The sequence below is a fragment of the Alnus glutinosa genome, chromosome 12, assembly GCF_958979055.1.
Source record: "Alnus glutinosa chromosome 12, dhAlnGlut1.1, whole genome shotgun sequence".
NCBI classification, from domain to species: Eukaryota; Viridiplantae; Streptophyta; class Magnoliopsida; order Fagales; family Betulaceae; genus Alnus; species Alnus glutinosa.
The window spans coordinates 9,602,771-9,623,692 of record NC_084897.1 but is presented as its reverse complement, the minus strand read 5'-3'; the positions used below and the strand labels follow the sequence as shown (position 1 = coordinate 9,623,692).

At 36.4% G+C, this 20,922-nt stretch overlaps 1 protein-coding gene and 1 long non-coding RNA gene across 6 annotated transcripts; both read left to right on the top strand.

The window, feature by feature from the left end:
- Positions 1–588: 588 nt before the first annotated feature.
- Positions 589–1,797, top strand: LOC133852010 (calmodulin-like). 4 transcript variants are annotated; one of them, XM_062288669.1, is made up of 4 exons: positions 589–664; positions 789–946; positions 1,046–1,123; positions 1,573–1,797. In XM_062288669.1, exons 1-4 carry the CDS (start codon positions 589–591, stop codon positions 1,705–1,707), a joined length of 447 nt encoding a protein of 148 aa, XP_062144653.1. In that variant the 3' UTR covers positions 1,708–1,797. The 4 variants fall into 4 exon arrangements, with proteins under 4 accessions (XP_062144653.1, XP_062144651.1, XP_062144650.1 ...); XM_062288667.1 differs by having other exon boundaries at positions 732–946; XM_062288666.1 differs by having other exon boundaries at positions 589–686; positions 730–946.
- Positions 1,798–3,543: 1,746 nt separating this feature from the next.
- Positions 3,544–5,952, top strand: LOC133852011 (uncharacterized). 2 transcript variants are annotated; one of them, XR_009895875.1, is made up of 4 exons: positions 3,544–3,711; positions 3,797–3,862; positions 4,581–4,636; positions 5,654–5,951. It is a non-coding gene; the product is annotated as an uncharacterized LOC133852011 (long non-coding RNA). The 2 variants fall into 2 exon arrangements; XR_009895876.1 differs by having other exon boundaries at positions 3,557–3,686; positions 5,654–5,952.
- The last annotated feature ends 14,970 nt before the right edge of the window (positions 5,953–20,922 follow it).

The following is a 20,922-nucleotide window of genomic DNA, read 5'->3' as shown; positions in this document are numbered from 1 at the left end:
TCATTTCTCTAATATTCTGGTGCGTGTTATATTTCTAACAATATCATTTACTCTTTATTCTAGAACATACAAACTTTTTTTTCCAACAAAGTCATATATCCAAATAACCAAATTTCACCATTTATTTGGGAGATTCTTTTTCAAGTGGGGCTTATTATATATATTGTGTTTAAATCTTTATCATACGCATGCCACATAAACAGGAAAAAGGAAAAACGAAGTGTATTCAACTCCACGAATTTTGACTAGACCGAAACCTTTCCCATATATAACTGAAATAAAAATAAATAAATAAATAAAAAAGAAAAAAAAGAAAATCAAAGTCTTGGTTTATTTGACTATGAGAAATAAGAATCATGGTTGAGTGCAGGCCAAAAATTGATTTGAAATTTCCATTATTCAACCGTCGCACAAGACTCAGTTGTAGAAAATTTCAAGCTTTGAATGAGAATTTTTCTAAAAGGCGTGTTTTGACTAGTTTGAATGAGATGTTGTTATATGATAATTGGCCAAAACCCAGTTCCGATTACCATTATTCTTGCCTTTCCCTTCAATTCCCTCTCTCTGGAAAGCAGTTTCAATCCCAGAATGTCAGACGCATTAACAGAAGCCCAGGTTGCCGAGTTCTGGGAGGCCTTTTCTCTCATTGACAAGGACTCGGATGGTGGGTTTTTCTCTCCAACTTTGTTTCCTATATACTTTTGATTCTTAATTTCATGTCTCTCATAGAGGAAACTGGGCGCTGGAAATGTTTTTTTTGAATTATTGGGTGCTGCATCTACTTGTAGGCCACATTACCATGGAAGAACTGGCAACGGTGATACAGTCATTGAACGAGAATCCCACAAAAGAAGAGGTTGGAGACATGATTGGTGAAGTTGACGCTGATGGAAATGGGACCATAGACTTTGAAGACTTCTTGAATATTATGGCAAGAAAAATGAAGGTAATATCATCAAATAATTAGTCTTGTTAATTTGTTTATGTTCATAGATTTCTTAAATATTAATTTTGTAGAGGTTTGACGAGGATGTGATTACAATAGGAAAATGTTGCCGAGGAGCTAAAAGAAGCCTTCAAAGTATTTGACAGGGATCAAGATGGTTACATTTCAGCTAATGAGGTGAGTCCAATAGGCGTACCTCTTGGTGTTCTAAAATATATGTATTACATTAAAAATAATAATAATAATAAAAAAATCAATTAATAAAATCTTATTTGTATTACATATATACCATCAATTTAAAGTATCGAATATCATCCAAATTAAAAATCTGTCAATCCGGCGGTTGTCTTCATGATCTTCATCACAACAACAAGCTTCAAAAATCATGAAATGTTACTTTTCTCCTTTTAATTAGAGGCAAACTCTTACAATGTTTTTTTTTAAAATGTTTGTAAATTAATTAGAAAAAATAATAATTGATGTAGAAGTTCATTGGCTATTTTGTTTATTTAAAAAAAAAATTAAAAAAAAACTTGAAAACTAATAATTGATGTATAAGTTCTTTTAGTTTATCTTTAAAATAATTATAATTTTACTAAACCGAGACATTGTGGTTATATATGCAGCTGAGACATGTAATGATAAATTTGGGGGAGAGATTGACAGACGAAGAGGCTGAACAGATGATCAAAGAGGCTGATTTAGATGGTGATGGCCAAGTCAGCTATGAAGAATTCGCAAGAATGATGATGCTAAATTGATATAACTCCAAAAGTAATCGCATTATATATGTTGTGCAATTGTTGTTGTTATTATTATCAAAATGTCGAAATTACATGGTTAACAAGGTAGTCTGCACAAATTGTAAGTTATAAAACAGAATAAAACAGTGTACATAAAATATGTCTTACTGCGAATGGAAGAAATATATGTATTCTACTATTTCGCACAGTGTAATATATTTGTGAATGTGATCATATTACAATCAAATTTTTTAAAACACCCTTATAATATAATTTTAATTTATATTTTTATGGACTCAAATCCAAAGATTTTCATTTTCTTTTTTTAATATATTCTCATAATTTTGAATTTCTTCAATAATATAAAATAAATCTTGAGACAAATAAAATGGTAAATGTATTATAAATCTCTGAGTTAACGCGCAATTTGAAATCACTAACACACTTTTTAAAAATAAACTTTCACTACTGTAGTTTTTTGCGGATTTGAAAAGGTTCGCGAGTCTTTCGTCCAATTTTTTGACATTTGTTATTGTCACGTCAGCCTTTTTGTCACATCACCTTAAAAATATTTTGTGTTTTATAAATTAAAATCTAAAAAACAAAATTTAAATAAAATCTAAAAAATAACAGCCACCCAAAAGGGCATCCTCACCACTAGCCACCCCTTGTGGTGGTAGTGCCCCTTGGGGGTGCCCCTAAAGGTGGTTGGGAGTGTGGCCACCCCATGGATAGGTGTGACTCGCGGGCCACTCTCTGCATCTCCCTCTCTCTAATCGGTCTCCATCATCAACAATAGAGATGGGTGGTCCATGGTAGCAACAGAGCCCGGACCAGCGGAGATCTGATTGCCATTCTTCTTGTGCAAGGAGAATGAGCGGCCTACGATTGTGCCTTATCTAGGATCATTTGGAGGAGACTGGGTCGATGGGTTAGACGAGTAAACTGGTTCTTGGGGAAGGGGTGCTGTTTGATTCTCTGCTCTATGCCAGTCTTGGGCAGCATACCAAAATTCTGCAATTAAGCTACAAAATCGAAATAGGGCAGTAGGTTTCGTGTGGGACAAACATTTAGGGTGGAGGGTGATTTTGATAGTAGGAACCTGGTAGTGGTAGGGAGTCGTTTTTTTTTTTTTTTTTTTTTTGGGGGGGGGGGGGGCGCTGACAGGAGAATAGGTTGAGTCAATGGAGGGGGTTTGGGTTCTCGAGAGTCATGCTCGAGCCAGAGCGGGGTCTACCCCCCGTGTAATGTTCAAGATATTTTGTAGCAATTAAAATATAAAATTTGAATAAATAATTGATTGAACTTAATTAGATGTATTTAAAATGCAAGAGAATACTTTTAAAGACCAAAGTTTATAAAATAGTTTATTTGGATTAAATAAAAATAAGTATATTTAGTGTGATAAAATAAAATAAAGTATTTTATTTTTATCCTATTGACTTGTAAATGGTAACGAAGAAAATAGAATGCTAGAGAATATTTTTAAAGTAAAAAATAAAAATAATACATAAATAAATAAATAAAATATAAAAGAAATTAGGAATGAAAATAAATAAAAGAAAATTGAAAAGAAAATTTGGAATAATAGAAAAAGAAAAGAATTAGAAAATATAATAAATAGAAAAAAAAATATAGAAATAGAAAATAAAGAAAAGAAAAGAAAAATTAAATTAAAAAAATAAATTAAAGAAAAGTCAAACAAAGAAAGAAATAAAATATATATAAAAAAAAAAAAATGGTGTGCGCCCCACATTCGAAAAAAGGTGAAGGGCCGCATGGCCCTTCACATGAAATAAAAGAAAGGGGCCCTTCCCAAAGAAAAAGAAATAATTAAAAAATAATAATAATGATAAGGCGCTGGGCGCCTTATCTCTAGCAGAAAGAAAGAAAGAGAGGCAGAACTCTTGTCCTCTTTGTTTTTCATACAAAAATTAAGATCTACGAAGATCCGACCGTCCAAACTCAAATTTTATTTCGGGAACGTGATCTACGAAGTCCGATCTATGTTTCTACCGATTGGTTTGAGGCATTTTCATAAAATCTTGTCATTTGAGATTTTGAATGAAATCTTGAAATGTAGAGTTTAATCTTTGTTTATCTTTAGGATTTACATGGTTTGGAGCTTCCTAAACACTTTCCCAGTGTTAGATTTCATTTGGGCAAATTTTGGGTAAGTTTTCCTCGAACCCTAACTTTTGGGTATTTAACTTAGTTGTATTTTTATGTGATTAACCTTTAGTAAATGCTATGGGTTAATAATATTGCGTTTAGGGTAGTAATTTATAAATTACGGGTTAAGATTAGAAACCTTAATTTGATGGGTTAAATTAACTTGAGGGTTTTTAAGTGTTTAAAACGTAAATTGTTAATTTGTGGATTAATTGTAGTTATAATGATGATTAATATCAAATTAGCTATAGGTTTTGTAAAAATAAGTATTTATGGGTTAGGTTCTAGTGTTAGTAAAAATAAATAATTATGGGTATTTAGTTTAAATTGTATTTGTGAAGTTAACCCTAAGATTTTCTTATGGGTTAAGGTTATTTTAAATGTGTTAATGATTTAAGTTAATAAGTTAGTAATTATTGTAAAAAGAGTAGTGAATGTAATTTTAGAATTAATGTTAGTATAAAAGTGTTAGTGAAATTAATTGCGGGTTAATAATTAATATTATGAGTAAATAGTTAAATATTGATTTTAATATCTAAACCTTAGTAAATACTTCGGGTTAGTATTGTTTGAGTTTAATTTGTTTAGATTTATGGGTGTGTAATTGGGACCCTTAAAATATTAGGGGTTTTCCAATTGTTAGCTCTTGAGCAATTTAAGAGCTAAATGTCGGTCTAATATTAGAAAGTTCAAATAATGTGCAATGTGTATTTTCACAGTGACGCATTGCAAGGTGGTGTCTAGAAGACCTATTACTTAAATCCGCGCAGCCAAGGTGAGTATTCTACTCACTGAGAAGTATTATTTTCTTAAATGATGAATTGCAAAATATATATTGTTTTACAAACCTGAACCAACTGTATGTTGATTATGATCTGTTTTGGATGATTTGAGTACTTTTGAGTATATTGAAATTATGATGATGTTTTGAAGTATGAATATGATATGTGAGTTTAGAGTGAATATAAGTTGGAGATTTAAGTTATGCAAATTGTTTAAGAAATGACATGTTAAATCGTTTATGTTTTTATAAAGAAAGCATGTATTAAATGCATAATTCATGAAATGAAATGTATATTGTTTTAAAGCATGAGGCATATGCATATGAACGCGAAACGTGCATTGAAGTGAGGTTTACAACTCACGGGAAACTATGCTTGGGGTAACACCCATGATGCTTGGATTAATTTCCATGATGCTTGGGGTAAAACCCATGATGCTTGGGGTAACTCCCATGATGCTTGGATTAATTTCCATGATGCTTGGATTAATTTCCATGATGTGCATTGCATAATCAGTTATAGCATGGTTTTGATGAGTGTGATGTTTTTATATTATGAGTAGTTTTGCTAGACATATTAGTATGCATAAGAGTTTTAATGGAAAAGAACTTATGTATGTTTCTATCGGATGGTTGCATGATTTAAATGCCATTGATTTCTAACATAAGGGTTATGTAAACCTATGCAAATAAACCTTAAAGTATTATCGTAGGTGAGGTCGTACGTAGTTGTTTCTACAACAGAACTTCTACGTATAATCTTAGCTGCCAAGTACGTTCAAATGTTTTCTATTAGCCGGAGTGTGCTATATCAGCTATGGGGGTTTTCAAACAAAAGTTTATAAAATTGGTGGCTGTTATAGTGTACGCATGACTAAAAAAAGAAAAGTTGGTTCTTTACGAAAACTCAGTGAATAGTATACCTCTGAGGTCTTAGTGTATTTATTTATGCTAAGACGGTGGGCTCATAATTCCACCTGTATGGATGCGGCAACCCCCGCAACCGTACAGATGTTTATGCTTTGGTTGCAGGTTTTGCGGATATAGTTATCGACTTGTCCACCTAGTGTATGGGATGCTATGATTGGAGCATATCACGACAGTCATAAGTCACGGACTCATGGGTAGTCCGCATTTTGGGTATTTTATTTATGGCTCGTGTTCTACATGACACATGTATTTGTTGAGCCTATATTTAGTATGTAATTAGTGTAATATGTTTTATAAGCCTTAAATAGATAGACTTGTAAATGGCTCTTGTTGTAATTAACTGTTATGTATTAGATGTATTTCCGCTTATGATATGTGTTCCGCTGCACATTGATTATTATATTCCGCTGTTAGATTTAACTCTGATTATCAGGTGCATGTTATGGGGCATGTGCCATATGTTGGCTGAGCGTCATGTAGTCGTGCCACTGTGAAGATCCGTTTGTATGTTTTTTTTTTTTTAAAAAAAAAAAGGAGTCATCACACACCGAGCTTGGCTGTTCAGTGAGATTGATCTGTTGGAGTTTCTGGTGAAATTTGAAACTCTACTGTTGTGGGTTGGTGCTATGACCTATTAATGGGGTTGATGGGGCTACTATTTGGAGAGTTGGTACCATGGGTAAGGGTGGGGGTGGAGGAGCTGCCTCTATGTGGGGACGGGGTGGCCACCACCCACCTCCAACAACCTTTGGGGGTGGTGTTGGGACTGGTGTTCAAAACTCCAATTTCATTGTTGTTGTTTTTCTATAATTGTATAATATTGAATATTGGATATATAGGTTATTAAACATGTATATATGAGTAATTCAAAATGTCATACCCATGTCCCTCTTGTGTCCCTCTAAAATGATGTGGCTTTTAAAATCACCATGTGATCAAAATTCAATTTTGATCAATCACGAGCCCAACGGGTGATTTTAAAAGCCACGTCATTTTTAGAGGGACACAATAAGGACATGGGTATGACATCTAGCATTACTCTGTATATATATGTTTGAATATTTTCATATGATGGTCCTTAAGTTATATTGTATCTGACTAAGGTGTGAGTAATGAGATTATCACACAGAAGATCATAGTCATAGGTTCTTCTAATTTATAAAAGATTGTTCGTAGTCATAAATGGAACTGGAAAATCCATCTTGAAAATTAATGACTTCTAATTTACTAAGTGTGTACAATAGTGTGCAACAAAATATCACAATGCGGAAATTAAAGAGACATATATTTTGTTGATGAAGTGGAAACTCAATTAAGAGAAAAACCACTCTGAGGCAGCTAAACCCAGGATATCCACTATTCAGAAGACAAAGCTAGTTACAAAGCAGTAGCACTCACATACCCTTATGCAGTGGTCGTACATTGAACTCTGACGTGTAACCCAACACGAACGCTTCCCAACCAAGCCACCTACTTGAAGGGGCCTTCAATGGAATCTTTTATCTTAAGGCCAACTCATAAGATAGACTTCAGTTCAGCATAGCAACAATACTTAGCAACGGCTTGAGAGTGAACAGATCAGCACAATAACTCTTACAATATTCTCTCTAAGCTCTACGGAATTCTTACAAATTACATGCCTAGGGACCTCTATTTATAGGCTACAAGAATCCAAATTCGCATTTGACTTGAATTACCTAGGCGGCATCTAGACGATAGCTGAGGGAGTCCAGATGGACAACTGTACGATCGGCTTTCAAAATTCGCTTGAAATTCTTTCCTGAATAGTGCCACGTCTGGATGGTGTTGCCCTAGCGTCCGAACGGTTGCACTTTAACTGCACGCAATTTCCATATCAAGGCTTTGAGCGTCCAGACCATGAGGTATGTCGTTCGGACTGTTTGAACTGATGCACGTAATTTTCATATACATGGCTTGAGCATTCAGACCATAAAGTTTGATGTCCGGATGGTTGAACATCTTCTGCAAGACTTGCCTTATCAATGATAGTGTTTGGATGGGAATACACATCGTCCGAATGAGTTTAGTTGTCTTCCCATATTTGTGTTTTGGAAAGAAATCTTTCAACTTGTCGAACACTGAAAGGCGTCTGGACGTGTTGTTGAGAAGTCTAGATGGAAGCAAGCTGGAATAGTTCAAAGGTTCTCGACACAGAGGAAGGTCCAGACGGAAAGTTCTCATCGTCCAGAAGGATGATGCTTGGACAGTCGAGTGTCCGGACGGAATATCACGTCAGCTGGACGGATGCAAGGGATCCGATTTCTCTGACTTGGAATCTATGCAAAATCTTATAGAAACATTTCTCTGAATATAAAGGCTCTGAAAATACTGAACCCCTAATAAAAAGCATCATTACATGAAAGTGATTTTGTCCAACAGAATGCAGACAATTACAAGCCAACACATCTAGACTATAACATGTCAACCTTAATGATCTATCTTGATTAGTGGAAGCAAAAAGGGCTTCGGGTTGATATGTTGGTGTAAGTGTAAGGTAGTGCCATGCACCGAAGGGACTACATGAGTCAATATTCTTTCAACGCTATGATTAAGAATGATGTGCATGCACGATGAGTTATAACAGTTACTCTAAATTCTGAGAAGATTAAGAATCCAGAAATGATAGGCCCCATGGTAGACTGAATCTTAAAGATCCCTTGCAAGTTTCAGATGGGCCAATCACAAGGTCAAGAGCGAAGAAGATCAAGGAAGCAATGCAAGGATTGGTGCAATCCACTTGGGCCGAGTTTGCAAATTTATCAACCAAGACTCCAACATTCAATATGGGCTTGAAAGAAGAAGAACCAGCTTTAATCCATGTGATACAAGCGACAGATGGGGGCAGCATAGCCTAGTGGTTTAGTGCAGGCTCTTTATTTCATTAAGTATAGGTGTGTGGGCCTATTTTTCTGTTGCTATGGTTGTAGGCTTTTGGGCTTATTTATTTCATTAAGTAGACTTTTTTTATTAGCTATAGAAGTGTAGTTTAGGATGTTTTGGGCTTGAAGATGTTCAGCACATGTCTTTTAATTGATGTAAGCCTTAGTAGGTTTAGGGTTTCATGGAGAGGTTTTAAAAAGACTTGTAGCCGCATTTGCTAGACAAGTTGATTGTCAATGAAGGTTTTGTTCTTCATAGAAAACTTTTCAGTTTTCTCTACCTGTTCTTGATTGAACAAAGAACTTGTCAAAGGCAAACCCTTTGTGGCGTTCTCATTGAATCTAGGTTCTTGAAACAAGATTTCAACAGGTCTAGATCTTCTTGACTTGATTCTTGGCTTTCTAGGGTAGGTTTCAATTTGATTGTGGGTCCAAGGGAGTTCGATTCCACGGGTTCAATTCATTTGGTATCAGAGCTCAATTCCAAATCAGGTCTAATTTATCCTTTTTAATTCTTCCATTTGTTTTTGTTTTTCTCTTTCTCTTTTTCTTGTCTTAGGCGTGTTCTAAGGTTCTCTAGTCTCATTTGCGATTCCTTCTTCATTCTTGTTAATTTTGTGTGTTTGAATTCGGATCTATGATTTTCACAATTGATTATTCGTGTACTTGATTCAAGAATTCAAATCTGTGAATTCTGTAATTGATTATACAAATCTTTGCTTAATTTTTCAAGTTTGAATCATTGCTTTAATTTCCATATTTGACTCTTTGCTTTAGTTTCAAGATGAATCATTGCTTTATTTTTCAGATTTGAGTCTTTGCCTTTAATTTCTAGATTTGAATCTTTGTCCTAATTTTCCAAATTTGAATCTTTGCCTTAATTTCCAAATTTGAATCTTTGCTCTAATTTTCCAGATTTGAATATTTGCTTTGATTTTTCAGATTTGAATCCTTGTTTTAATTTCCATATCTGTAATTTTCCAAATTCGAATTCCCTTTTTCATTAGCGTTTGTCCTTTGACTACTTCTGTTTCTTGTTGTATAGTTAGCGTATTCAAAGGTTGCTGCATAGTTATTAAAAAAAAAAAAAAAAGAAGTTAAAAAAAAAAAGAAGAAAAAAAGAAAGAAGAATTTTTTTTTTTTCGAAAATAGCTGTTTGATATATACTTTACAATCCGAAAATTGAAGTGATTTGGTATTGATTGATCTTTATCTTCTAAGGGATCGAATGTATCATCTTTAGTATCTTGTTTTCTAATTGTTCTTTCCTCGTACAAATTCTTTTAGGTCTGTGTCATTTTATTCCTTTCTTGTTTCTGGAATCTATTGCTGGTTGGAATAATACAAGGTGGTGTCTTGATTTTAGTTCAACTAGTTCTTAAAGAACTTGAAAGGGAAATCAGGTGAGGTGAAAGACCAAAAGAGTGAAAACACGAGTGGAGTGACAATATATCAGTGTAAACACGTAAGGGAGTGTGTGAGGTCTTACTACTAACATTTTTTGTTTTGTAGTGCATTGAAAATGTCTCATAAGAGAGTGACTCAACATCTAAGGAGGAGGCAGATAATTCATTCTTAGTATTGCGGGCCATGCAACAACAATTTGAACGGTTGAACTTGGTGTTGGAGGAGGTGAAGGATAGAATGGATCAGCAAGAGGTAGTGATTAGAAATCTGCAAGGTGGGCGAGATAGGAGGAGACATGCATCTAGCGTTGAAAATGAGTTTGAGAGCGAAGGAGATGATGATGATGAGGGAGACATAGCATTTGAAGTTGGAATGGATGGAGTTGACAGACCTAGAGGAGGTAGGCGTGGAAGAGGACATGGGAGAAATCCAAGGGGTCGAGATGGGGTAGATAGGAACCTTGGGAGCATCAAAATGAAAATACCATCTTTCCAAGGTAGGACTGACCTTGAAGCCTATTTAAAGTGGGAGAAGAAATAGAGTTGATTTTTGATTGTCACAATTATTTAGAGGAGAAGAGGGTGAAGTTGGCAGTAATTAAGTTTACTGATTATGTAATTATTTGGTGGGATCAATTAGTGACCAATAGGAGGAGGAATCATGAGAGACCTATAGAAACATGGGGTGAGTTGAAAGCTCTCATGAGGCGGATATTTGTACCTAGCCACTACTATACCAAAAATTACAAAACCTAATGCAAGGGTCTAGGAGTGTAGAGGATTACCATAAGGAGATGTAGGTGGCTATAATTCGGGCTAATGTAGAGGAGGATTGGAAGGCCACAATGGCCAGATTTTTAAGTGGTTTGAATAGGGACGTAGCCAATATAGTTGAGTTGCAACATTATGTGGAGGTAGAAGACATGGTGCACATGGCTATGAAGGTGGTAAGGCAGTTAAAGAGAAAGGGGGCAGCAAGGTATACTTCAATTTCTAGCACTCCTTGGAAACCAAAGTGGGATAGAAATGATCAAGCTGTAGTAAAGGGGAAGGCCGAACCGCCTAAGGGAAAAGATGAGGGAACTAGCAAGAACGAATCCAAGGTAGATTTCCAACCTTCAAGGAATAGAGATACTAAATGTTTTAAATGCTTGGGTTCAAGGCACATCGCGTCTCAATGTCCAAACAAGCGGGTGATAGTTATGCAAGACAATGGAGAGGTGATGATTGATAGTGAAGAGACGCCCGAGTTGGTCGATGCTAGTGATGATGATGGAGTGGAATACCCCATAGAAGGTGAGTCTCTTGTTGCCAGGCGTGCTTTCAATACGCAAACTAAGATAGACGATATAGAGCAGCAGAGAGAGAACATATTTCATACTAGATGTTATGTAAACAACAAGGTGTGTAGTATGATTATAGATGGGGGAAGTTGCACCAATGTAGCTAGTACCACCCTAGTTGAAAAGTTGAGCTCCTTTACTGAAGCATCCTAAACCTTATAAGTTGCAATGGTTGAATGAATGTGGGGAGGTCAAGGTCAATAAGCAAGTTTTGGTGGCTTTTACCATTGTGAGGTATAGTGATGAGGTGCTTTGTGATGTAGTTCCTATGAATGCTAGCCATATTTTGTTAGGGAGGCCATGGCAGCATGATAGGAGGGTGATTCATGACGGGTTTAGGAACATGTACAACTTTGTAAAGGATGGAAAAACAATCAAGCTTGCTCCTTTAACCCTAAAACAGGTCTATGAGGACCAACTGAAGTTGAAAAGTGAGATTGAGCAAAAAAGAAAGAATGAAAAAGAAAATAGAGAGGTGCTCGAGAATAAAGAAAAGAGAGTGGAGCCATGAGAGAAAAAAGAAAGAGAAGCTACAAAGAGAAAAGGAAAGGCAAAGATGAGTTTTTATGCAAAGGAGAGTGAGGTTAAGAGGGCTTTCTTAGCAGATCAGCCTATGATTTTTCTTGTTTACAAAGAATCTTATCTTAATCTTGATAAAACTAACCGATCTCTTCCTAGTTTGGCTGTTTCTTTGTTACAGGAGTTCGAGGATGTATTTCCGGAGGAGATGCCGAGTGGGTTGCCACCCATTAGAGGCATTGAGCACCAAATTGATTTCATACCCGGAGCCGTTATTCCAAACCGACCAGCCTATAGGAGTAATCTGGAGGAGACCAAGGAGCTTCAAAGGCAAGTTGAAGATTTGTTGAGCAAGGGGTACGTGAGAGAGAGCATGAGCCTATGTGCAGTACCAGTGCTATTAGTGCCAAAGAAGGATGGGACTTGGAGGATGTGCGTTGATTGTAGAGCGGTAAACAATATTACGGTAAAGTATCGTCATCCCATTCCAAGATTAGATGATATGAATGATGAATTACATGGCTCATGTATTTTCATTAAAATAAATCTTAAAAGTGAATACCATCAAATTAGAATGAAAGAGGGAGATGAATGGAAAACTGCTTTTAAGACTAAATATGGACTTTATCAATGGTTGTTTATGCCATTTGGACTTACAAATGCGCCTAGTACTTTCATGAGATTAATGAACCATGTATTACGTGCGTTCATAGGCAAATTTGTAGTCGTGTACTTTGATGATATCCTAGTGTACAACACGAACTTAGATGAACATATTGAGCATTTGAGATGTGTGTTAGAAGTGTTGAGATGTGAAAAGTTGTATGCTAATTTTAAGAAATGTACCTTATGCATGGAAAAAGTTGTTTTTCTTGGTTATGTTGTTAGTACAAAAGGTATTGAGGTGGATGAAGAGAAAGTCAAGGTTATCAAGGAGTGGCCAACGCCTAAAGGCATCATTGAGGTAAGAAGCTTTCATGGTTTAGCTAGCTTTTATAGGCGTTTTGTTAAAGATTTTAGTACCATTGCTTCACCGCTCATTGAATAATTAAAAAGAATGTTGGATTTCATTGGGGGAGTGATCAAGCGAATGCATTTGCTATTCTTAAAGAAAGGTTATGTTCTACACCTGTGTTAGCATTACCTGACTTTAACAAAACTTTTGAGATTGAATGTGATGCCTCAGGAATAGGAATTGGAGCTGTTTTAGTGCAGGATAGGCGGCCCAGAGCCTTCTTCAGTGAGAAGCTAAGTGGGGTGGCCCTGAATTACCCTACTTATGATAAAGAATTTTATACTCTTGTTTGCGTTCTAGAGACGTGGCAGCACTACCTTTGGCCTAAGGAATTTGTGATCCACACCAATCATGAATCATTAAATAAACGACATGCTAGATGGATTGAATACATCGAGACCTTTCCCTATGTCATCATGGAGAACATTGTTGCTGATGCTTTATCACGGAGGAAGGCCGAATTGGTGAAGTCAATTCATGAGAGGGTACGACTTCAAATTGCGCAAAAGAATGAAAAGTTTGCTTCCCAAGCCAATAAAGGGCGAAGGTGTGTCATCTTTGAACTAGGAGATTGTGTTTGGGTTCAAATGCGCAAAGAAAGATTCCCAGCCCATAGAAGGACTAAATTGCATCCTCAAGGAGATGGACCTTTCCAAATCCTTGAGAAAATTAATGACAATGCTTATAAAGTGGATCTTCTTGGTGAGTATAATGTCTCTGCTACTTTCAATGTTTCTGATCTTTCTCCCTATGATGCAGGTAACGATTCGAGGTTGAATCCTTTTGAGGAGAGGGAGAATGATGGGCCCCATGGTAGACTGAATCTTAAAGATCCCTTGCAAGTTCCAGATTGGCCAATCACAAGGTCAGGAGCGAAGAAGATCAAGGAAGCAATGCAAGGATTGGTGCAATCCATTTGGGCCGAGTTTGCAAATTTATCAACCAAGACTCCAACATTCAATATGGGCTTGAAAGAAGAAGAACCAGCTTTAATCCATGTGATACAAGCGATAAATGGGGGCGGCATAGCCTAGTGGTTTAGTGCAGACTCTTTATTTCATTAAGTATAGGTGTGTGGGCATATTTTTATGTTGCTATGGTTGTAGGCTTTTGGGCCTATTTATTTCATTAAGTGGACTTCTTTTATTAGCTATAGAAGTGTAGTTTAGGATGTTTTGGGCCTGAAGATGTTCAGCCCATGTCTTTTAATTGATGTAAGCCTTAGTAGGTTTAGGGTTTCATGGAGAGGTTTTAAAAAGACTTGCAGCCGCATTTGCTAGACAAGTTGATTGTCAATGAAGTTTTTGTTCTTCATAGAAAACTTTTCAGTTTTCTCTACTTGTTCTTGATTGAACTAAGAACTTATCAAAGGCAAACCCTTTGTGGCGTTCTCATCGAATCTAGGTTCTTGAAACAAGATTTCAATGGGTCTAGATCTTCTTGACTTGATTCTTGGCTTTCTTGGGTAGGTTTCAATTTGATTGTGAGTTCAAGGGAGTTCGATCCCACGGGTTCACATCAAGAAGTAAAGTGTAGGTCACTTTGATGTACAAGAATGAGATAAAATAGCTAGTCAACACTCCTATGCGTTGTGGGAACACCTTCTTCAAGAAGGAATCCAAATCCTTTGTCATAGAACAAAGCGATAAGGAATATTCCCCTTAATGTAGATTTAGTGGGAATGATTATCCTAAAGCTTGGATTTGAGTATTTCGGTGGTATTTACTGAAACTTTGTTTTGTGCAAGGTGAGATGAAATCTCTCAAAGTACAAAAATGATATCATATAATTAAATCAGGAGTATCAAGGAAAAGAGATGTGACGACTCATTTTTTTTTAATACAAACACAAAATGAGTCTTCACAATGTTATGAAGATAAGTCACCTAGCAAACTCATAGCATGTAACGCCCAAGAAAATAATATTTTAACTATGTATATATTAAGCAATATATATATACACAACAGAAACAATAATAGTGGTAAATCCAAAGAATATAAAAATATTTATAGGATTAAATATTCATTGGTATTTTAGGCATGTTTATGGTTCCAAATTAATTAGATAAATATAGTAGACATTAAACTTTAGAATACAACATTATAAATAATCGGTCTGAAGATGGAGATCGATCCACAGCAATGGGAGATCAATCCAGAGGGTGATCGATCCACAAGATTGGTGATCAATCTGCAGTGGCTCTCAATCCCCACAGATTCGCGCTCAATACAGGGAATATCGGTCGATCGCAGTTGCACTCGATCCATAAAATGTTGCGTTCGAGTGGCATAGAATTGTAAAAGATAAATATCACGCACCAGCTATCCTCCGATTTTTATCAAAATCATGATTATCTCTGCATGACTCATCGCTTAAGTGAAATGAATCCTCTGCCAGCTGTTGGATATATTACAACTCAAAGCAATCCAAGCCCTTTAAAGTTTCTATACAAGAAGGTGCACCCCATCTTCATTCACGCACATCTTCTTCTTATTCTTCTCTCTGTTTTCTCTCAACAACATAAGCTCTTCCTCTCTCTTTTTCACGGCCTGCAGCAGGGAACTCTCCTTTCTCTCTGTTTTGGCTAGGTCAAGTAAAAAGAAGAAAGTAGCTCTCCAAAACTCTTTCCTTCTCTCTCGACAAGCAATGAGTTTAACTCACTTTCCTTTACAAAGTAGGAGCACCTCTCTTTTTAGCAAACAGAAAAGATAAGCTCTCAAATTTTCTCTATGCCTCCCTCTCGATTCTGTGTAGCCAAAATAGCAAGAAAAACTCTCTCAAAAACTCTCTTTCTCTATCGGCCACAACAACTCAGAAGCAAGAAGAAGCTAAAACTCTCTCCCTTCTCTATTTCTCTCTCGGTCAACCCATCTATTTTTAAGAGAAGGCATGTACCATGATCGTTCCATACTTCTAAACAAAAACAAAAAATCTCACCTTCTCTTTGTAAAAAGAACCAAATCTTAGCCCTTTGTTGGTGGTTTATGCGGCTAGCATGCTCTCTCTTGTCTTTCACCCATAACAGAAAAAGAAGAAAGCTCTCTTCCTTTCCTTGTCTCTCGGTTGTAGCAAAAACAACAAACTCTCTCCGTCTCTCCATTTGGTCAGCAGCTCAAAAACAGAAAAAGAATTCTTTTCCTCTTTTTCTCTTTCTCGCGGTCCCTATTTTATGCACTTGGAGTCTTTTAAAATATCTCAAATATCATCTTTGGTGATATTTTGGGTAAGTCTCTAAGCTTTGGTTTAGTTTTTATAATTTTAAAATTATTGGGTTGTTTAAATGTTTATTGTGCTTAAAAGAGTTCTTTTCAAAGTGGTGTATTTATTTACCAAATACACCGTTATAATGCCCAAATAAAATTGGATATTTTAAAAATGCACCGTTACGTTGCCCAAAATTCTAAAAATATTTTTAAGCATTAGTTACACTAATGTCATTATTCTGCCAAATTTTAAAAATGGCATAATAGGAATTATCCACAATTGTGCCATTATGTCTATTTTTTTTAAAAAGAATATTACACTTTTAGCATAATAATGCTGTTACAATGCCTGTTTTACTTTATAGATATTTTAGGCATTAATTAAATAAATGATGTAATAATGCTCACATAAAAATATGTGGTCATGCAACCAGCCTAATTTTGTATACTGTCATAATGTCCGAGCAACATTAGGAAGCTATGTTAAGTTGTATAGACGTCAGAAGTGATAAAAGTATTAAAATAGTTTTCTTAGGAACTTGTACTTGTACACTATCAATTGTACAAAAACTGTATTCTAGAATGGCTACTAGTACAAATAAGCTAATAAAAAATGGTGAAAGGAACGACTTCGAGGATAACCGATAACCGAGTAATGGCTCTAAATGAGTGGAGTAAAAGAAAGAAAATAAATAAGACTTTGCATATAAAATTGTCATCATACTCAATTACATTATATTATGCAGGTCTAAAGGAAGGAGATCAGGTTGGCTATGACTCATATGTCGATCTTAATATCTATGGATTTCTTTTGCTAGCTTTTATGATTTTAAGCTAAGATTTGAATAGCTAGTTATATTTATTTGTAATTATTTGTGTGTACATTCATTGTTGTATGTAGGTTGGATAAATACAGTATGGTATTCACATGTTTAGAATAATGTTTGTACTTGGTAGGCTTTTATGTATGCTTATGTGTTGTTTGTGCCGCTTGTTTTGATGTACTTAGAGTACTTACTAAGTGTAAAAAAGAAAACTACGTGTCTATTTAATATATTGAGGTAATTTAGTCAGCTCTTAAGTGTTGTGTTATCAATTCCTAAGTCTTTAGAAAAAAAAAAATGTATATTTCGCTACGAGAGTTCATCTCTGATGTAGTAATGTCATGTGGAAATCGAAAGTTTCTGCTTACAATTTTCTTGGTTCAAATTTGGGGTGTTACAATTTGGCATCAAAGCAGTTTGCTCTGAGGACCGATGAATGCTTAGCATCATGATGTGGCTTTGGTAAGTTACATAATAGTGTCAGGGCAGTTTGCTCTTTAGGCCATTAGAATTGACCCTCCTAGGATTGAAACGAAGAGATAACACAAGAGCTGTAGGTAATAAAAGCTTTAATAAATCTATAAAAGACTTCGTATGAATTTTTATAGTTGATGTTAGTTTGTAATTGGCCACATTCTGTTGGACAAAATCACTTCTTTGTAAAGATGCATTTTAACAGGGATTCCGCTATTCAGAAGTGCTTCCAGAAGATTCTGCACAGTTTACAAAGTCAGAAAATCCGGTTCCTTGTCAGCCGTCCGGACGACGTATCATACCGTCCGGACGCCCATCTGTCCAAAGTGCCAGCCGTTCGGACGACGTGTCATACTATCCGGATGCTTTTCTGTCTACAACATCATCTGTTTGGATGACGAGAACTTTCCGTTCGGACCTTCCTCTATGTCAAGAAGCTTCGAACTGCTCTAGCTTGCATCTGTCCAGACGATTCAGCAGCACGTCCGGACGACACTCAGTGTTTGACAAAAGCTTTAGGATTTCTTTCCAAAACACAGATATTGGAAGATTGCTGCCACAGTCCGGACGACGTGGATTTTCGTCTGGACGCACGAGCATCAGATATGGAAATTGCGTGCATCAGATCAGCCGTATGGACGACCATCCTTCTGGTCCGGACGCGCAAAGCCTTTAAATGGAAATTACTTGCAGCGGACGTGTGACCGTCCGGACGACAGGGCACCACCGTTCAAACGCGGCTAAAAAATAGGAAAAATTTCAGCGAAATTCTCAAACAATTGATCGCATAGTTGTCCGTCCAGACGGCCCATGTGTACCGTCCGGACGGCACCCAGTTTTCAAAAACCTTTGAATAAATCTCATGCTCCTAGAAAAGATGAACCAGGTTTCAAAGAACAAGTCAAGAAGTTAAGTGATTGAGTCAAGCTCATTAGTGAGAAGTTAGCTTACCTCTCACCTAATGAACAAAGATTTGTCTTGATGAATAAAAAGAAAGCTTCCAAACAAGTCTAGGTCAAAAAGGAAGATAATCTATGTTTAGTTTCTCATACTACCCTGAAAATTCTTGATACTTGTTTGTGGTATTTGGATAGTGGCTGTTCTAAACACATGACAGGTGACAAGACTCTACTGAAAGAAGTTCAGATGGGCAAAGGAGGAAGGATCACCTATGGAGATAGAAGTCAATTCAAAGTTATTGGAAAAGGAATCATCAACATTCCAGGTCTTGGAACATCTCAAGAAGCTTTGTATGTGGAGGGGCTCAAGGCAAATCTCCAACAAGGAATCATCAACATTCCTGGTCTCACTATAGATCCTCAAATTTTCTACAACAAGGCAACCATAGATGACAGTGAACTGTGGCATCAAAGGTTGGGACATCTGAATTTTACCGATATGTTGAAGATTGGGGGCAAAGATATTGTTAAAGATTTGCCCAAAATGGAGAAGACTGGGAAAGGAATTTGTGGGTCTTGCCTACTACGAAAACAGACTCGAGCAGCTCATAAGATGACCTTAGGTATTCAAACTTCCCGAAATTTAGAACTACTGCATATGAATCTCATGGGTCCCACTAGAACTGCTAGTCTAGGTGGGAGAAGGTATATACTGGTAATTGTGGATAATTTCTCTTGATATACATGGGCTATTCCTCTTTGGGAAAAATCTGATGCTTTTGATGCAGCTCAACATTTATTCAAGAAGATTCAGGTTGAGCAAAATTGCCAGATTATGACAATCCGTAGTGATCATGGAAGAGAATTCAAAAATATAAAGTTTGAAGAATTCTGCCTTTCGTATGGAATCAAGTAGGAATTTTCTTCTCCTATCAGTCCTCAGCAGAATGGAGTTGTAGAAAGAAAGAACAGGGTAATTCAGGAGATGGCTCGTGTGATGATCCACTCAAAGAATCTCGCTCAACACTTTTGGGGAGAAGCAGTCAACACTGCATGTCATATTATCAACAGAGTCTACCTAAGGCCTGAAACAAACAAAACTCCCTATGAGATTTGGCGAGGTAAGAAGCTCACAGTTAAGTACTTCAGAACTTTTGGAAGTAAATGCTATATCCTTCGTGTCAGGGAGAATCTTGAGAATTTTGATCCCAAAAGTGATGAAGGTATATTCTTGGGATATTCCACAAACAGTTGTGCTTACAGGCTTTTCAATAAAAAAACATAGACTGTGATGGAATCTATAAATGTTGTTATTGATGATGAAGAAGTTGAGAGACCAAGCAGCTGGGAGGAAAATCAGCTTGATTCAGTTGATCCGTCAGTAATTTCAACTGACATTATCAAGGCTTCTCCAAGTGTGTCTTCGGTTGGATCTCCTTCTACCACAACTTCGGATACCATTGCCAGTGCCTCCGAAGATGAGGATACTCCTGTAAATCCTCCCAAGCGGTCATGGGTGAAGCTCAATCATCCTCCTTAGCAGCTTCTTGGGACTGTTGATGAAGGGCGTAGGCTAAGAAACAGAGTCATCCAGCCTACCAGTGAAGTAGCTAATCAAGTCTCCTACAGCTGCTACCTTGCAAAACAGAGCCCAAGAAAATTGATGAAGCACTTCAAGATGAAGGCTGGGTGTCTGCCATGCATGAAGAGCTCCATCAATTCACCAGAAATGATGTTTGGACCTTGGTTCCTCGTCCTGCAGAATAGAATATCATTGGTACCAAGTGGATTTTCAAGAAGAAAACAGATGAGCATGGTACTGTGGTCCGAAATAAAGCCCGTCTTGTTGTCCAGGGTTATTCTCGAGGAAGTAGACTTTGATGAAACGTTTGCCCCGGTTGCCAGGTTAGAATCCGTCAGAATTCTTCTCTCCATTGCTTGCCATCTTGGTTTCAAGCTGTATTAGATGGATGTAAAGAGTGCATTTTATTGTGCAAATTTTAATACTCGCAAGTGTACGAATCGTTTGCAATATAGCGTTTTGCAAGTGTGAGGTCGATCCCACAGGGAATTGTGTTGCGAAAATTAATTTCTATTTAAACTAATCCTATTTTAACCTAGTTCCAAGTTTAGGGGTTTTTGATAAAAGAGAACATAAACAAAACAAATGAAAATAAAGGGGTCTAAGGTTTTGGAATCCACACCCACCAAATCGCAACAACATAGTCTCATGCTCATCACACATATTTCGAATTCTCTCATACCAATCTTAGGTATGCTCTACTTTTGCTTCAAAAATTGTTTAAATCATTCAATGAATCCATTCTTCCACAAATCACAAAAGATATCTAGTTTCAACTAAATCATCAAATGTATCCATAGAATGAAACACAATGAATATCCAACATAAATGAAAACCCAAGCCATCAATTTAATGAAACCATATCAAATCATCACTTGTATACGGAAATCATAAGAGATATCCAATAATAATCTCAAAAATCGGAGTAGAACAATGAGAAATCAAAGCCCATAAACTCAAATAGCATAAACAAGCAATGAAACTCAGCTTCTATTCAATGGTGAGGTTTCATCCTCAACCCTAGACGAAATTTCAGTTACACATAACTAAAGAAAGCATAAATAAACTACAAGAATGTATTAAAATCAAAGAAAACTTACAAAGGAAGGATGTTCTAGGTGAAAATCACCTAAGAACCCTAAACTAGAGCAAAATCGGCCCCTGGGGGCGCCCAAACGGTCTCTG

What these genes read in the sequence shown, in the direction of transcription:
- LOC133852010 (XM_062288666.1), top strand. Translation starts at nt 589, where the DNA reads ATGTCAGACGCATTAACAGAAGCCCAGGTTGCCGAGTTCTGGGAGGCC. An exon ending in TTATGGCAAGAAAAATGAAG is followed by an intron (nt 947 to 1,045) that starts GTAATATCATCA and finishes TGATTACAATAG; the next exon opens with GAAAATGTTGCCGAGGAGCT. An exon ending in GTTACATTTCAGCTAATGAG is followed by an intron (nt 1,124 to 1,572) that starts GTGAGTCCAATA and finishes TTATATATGCAG; the next exon opens with CTGAGACATGTAATGATAAA.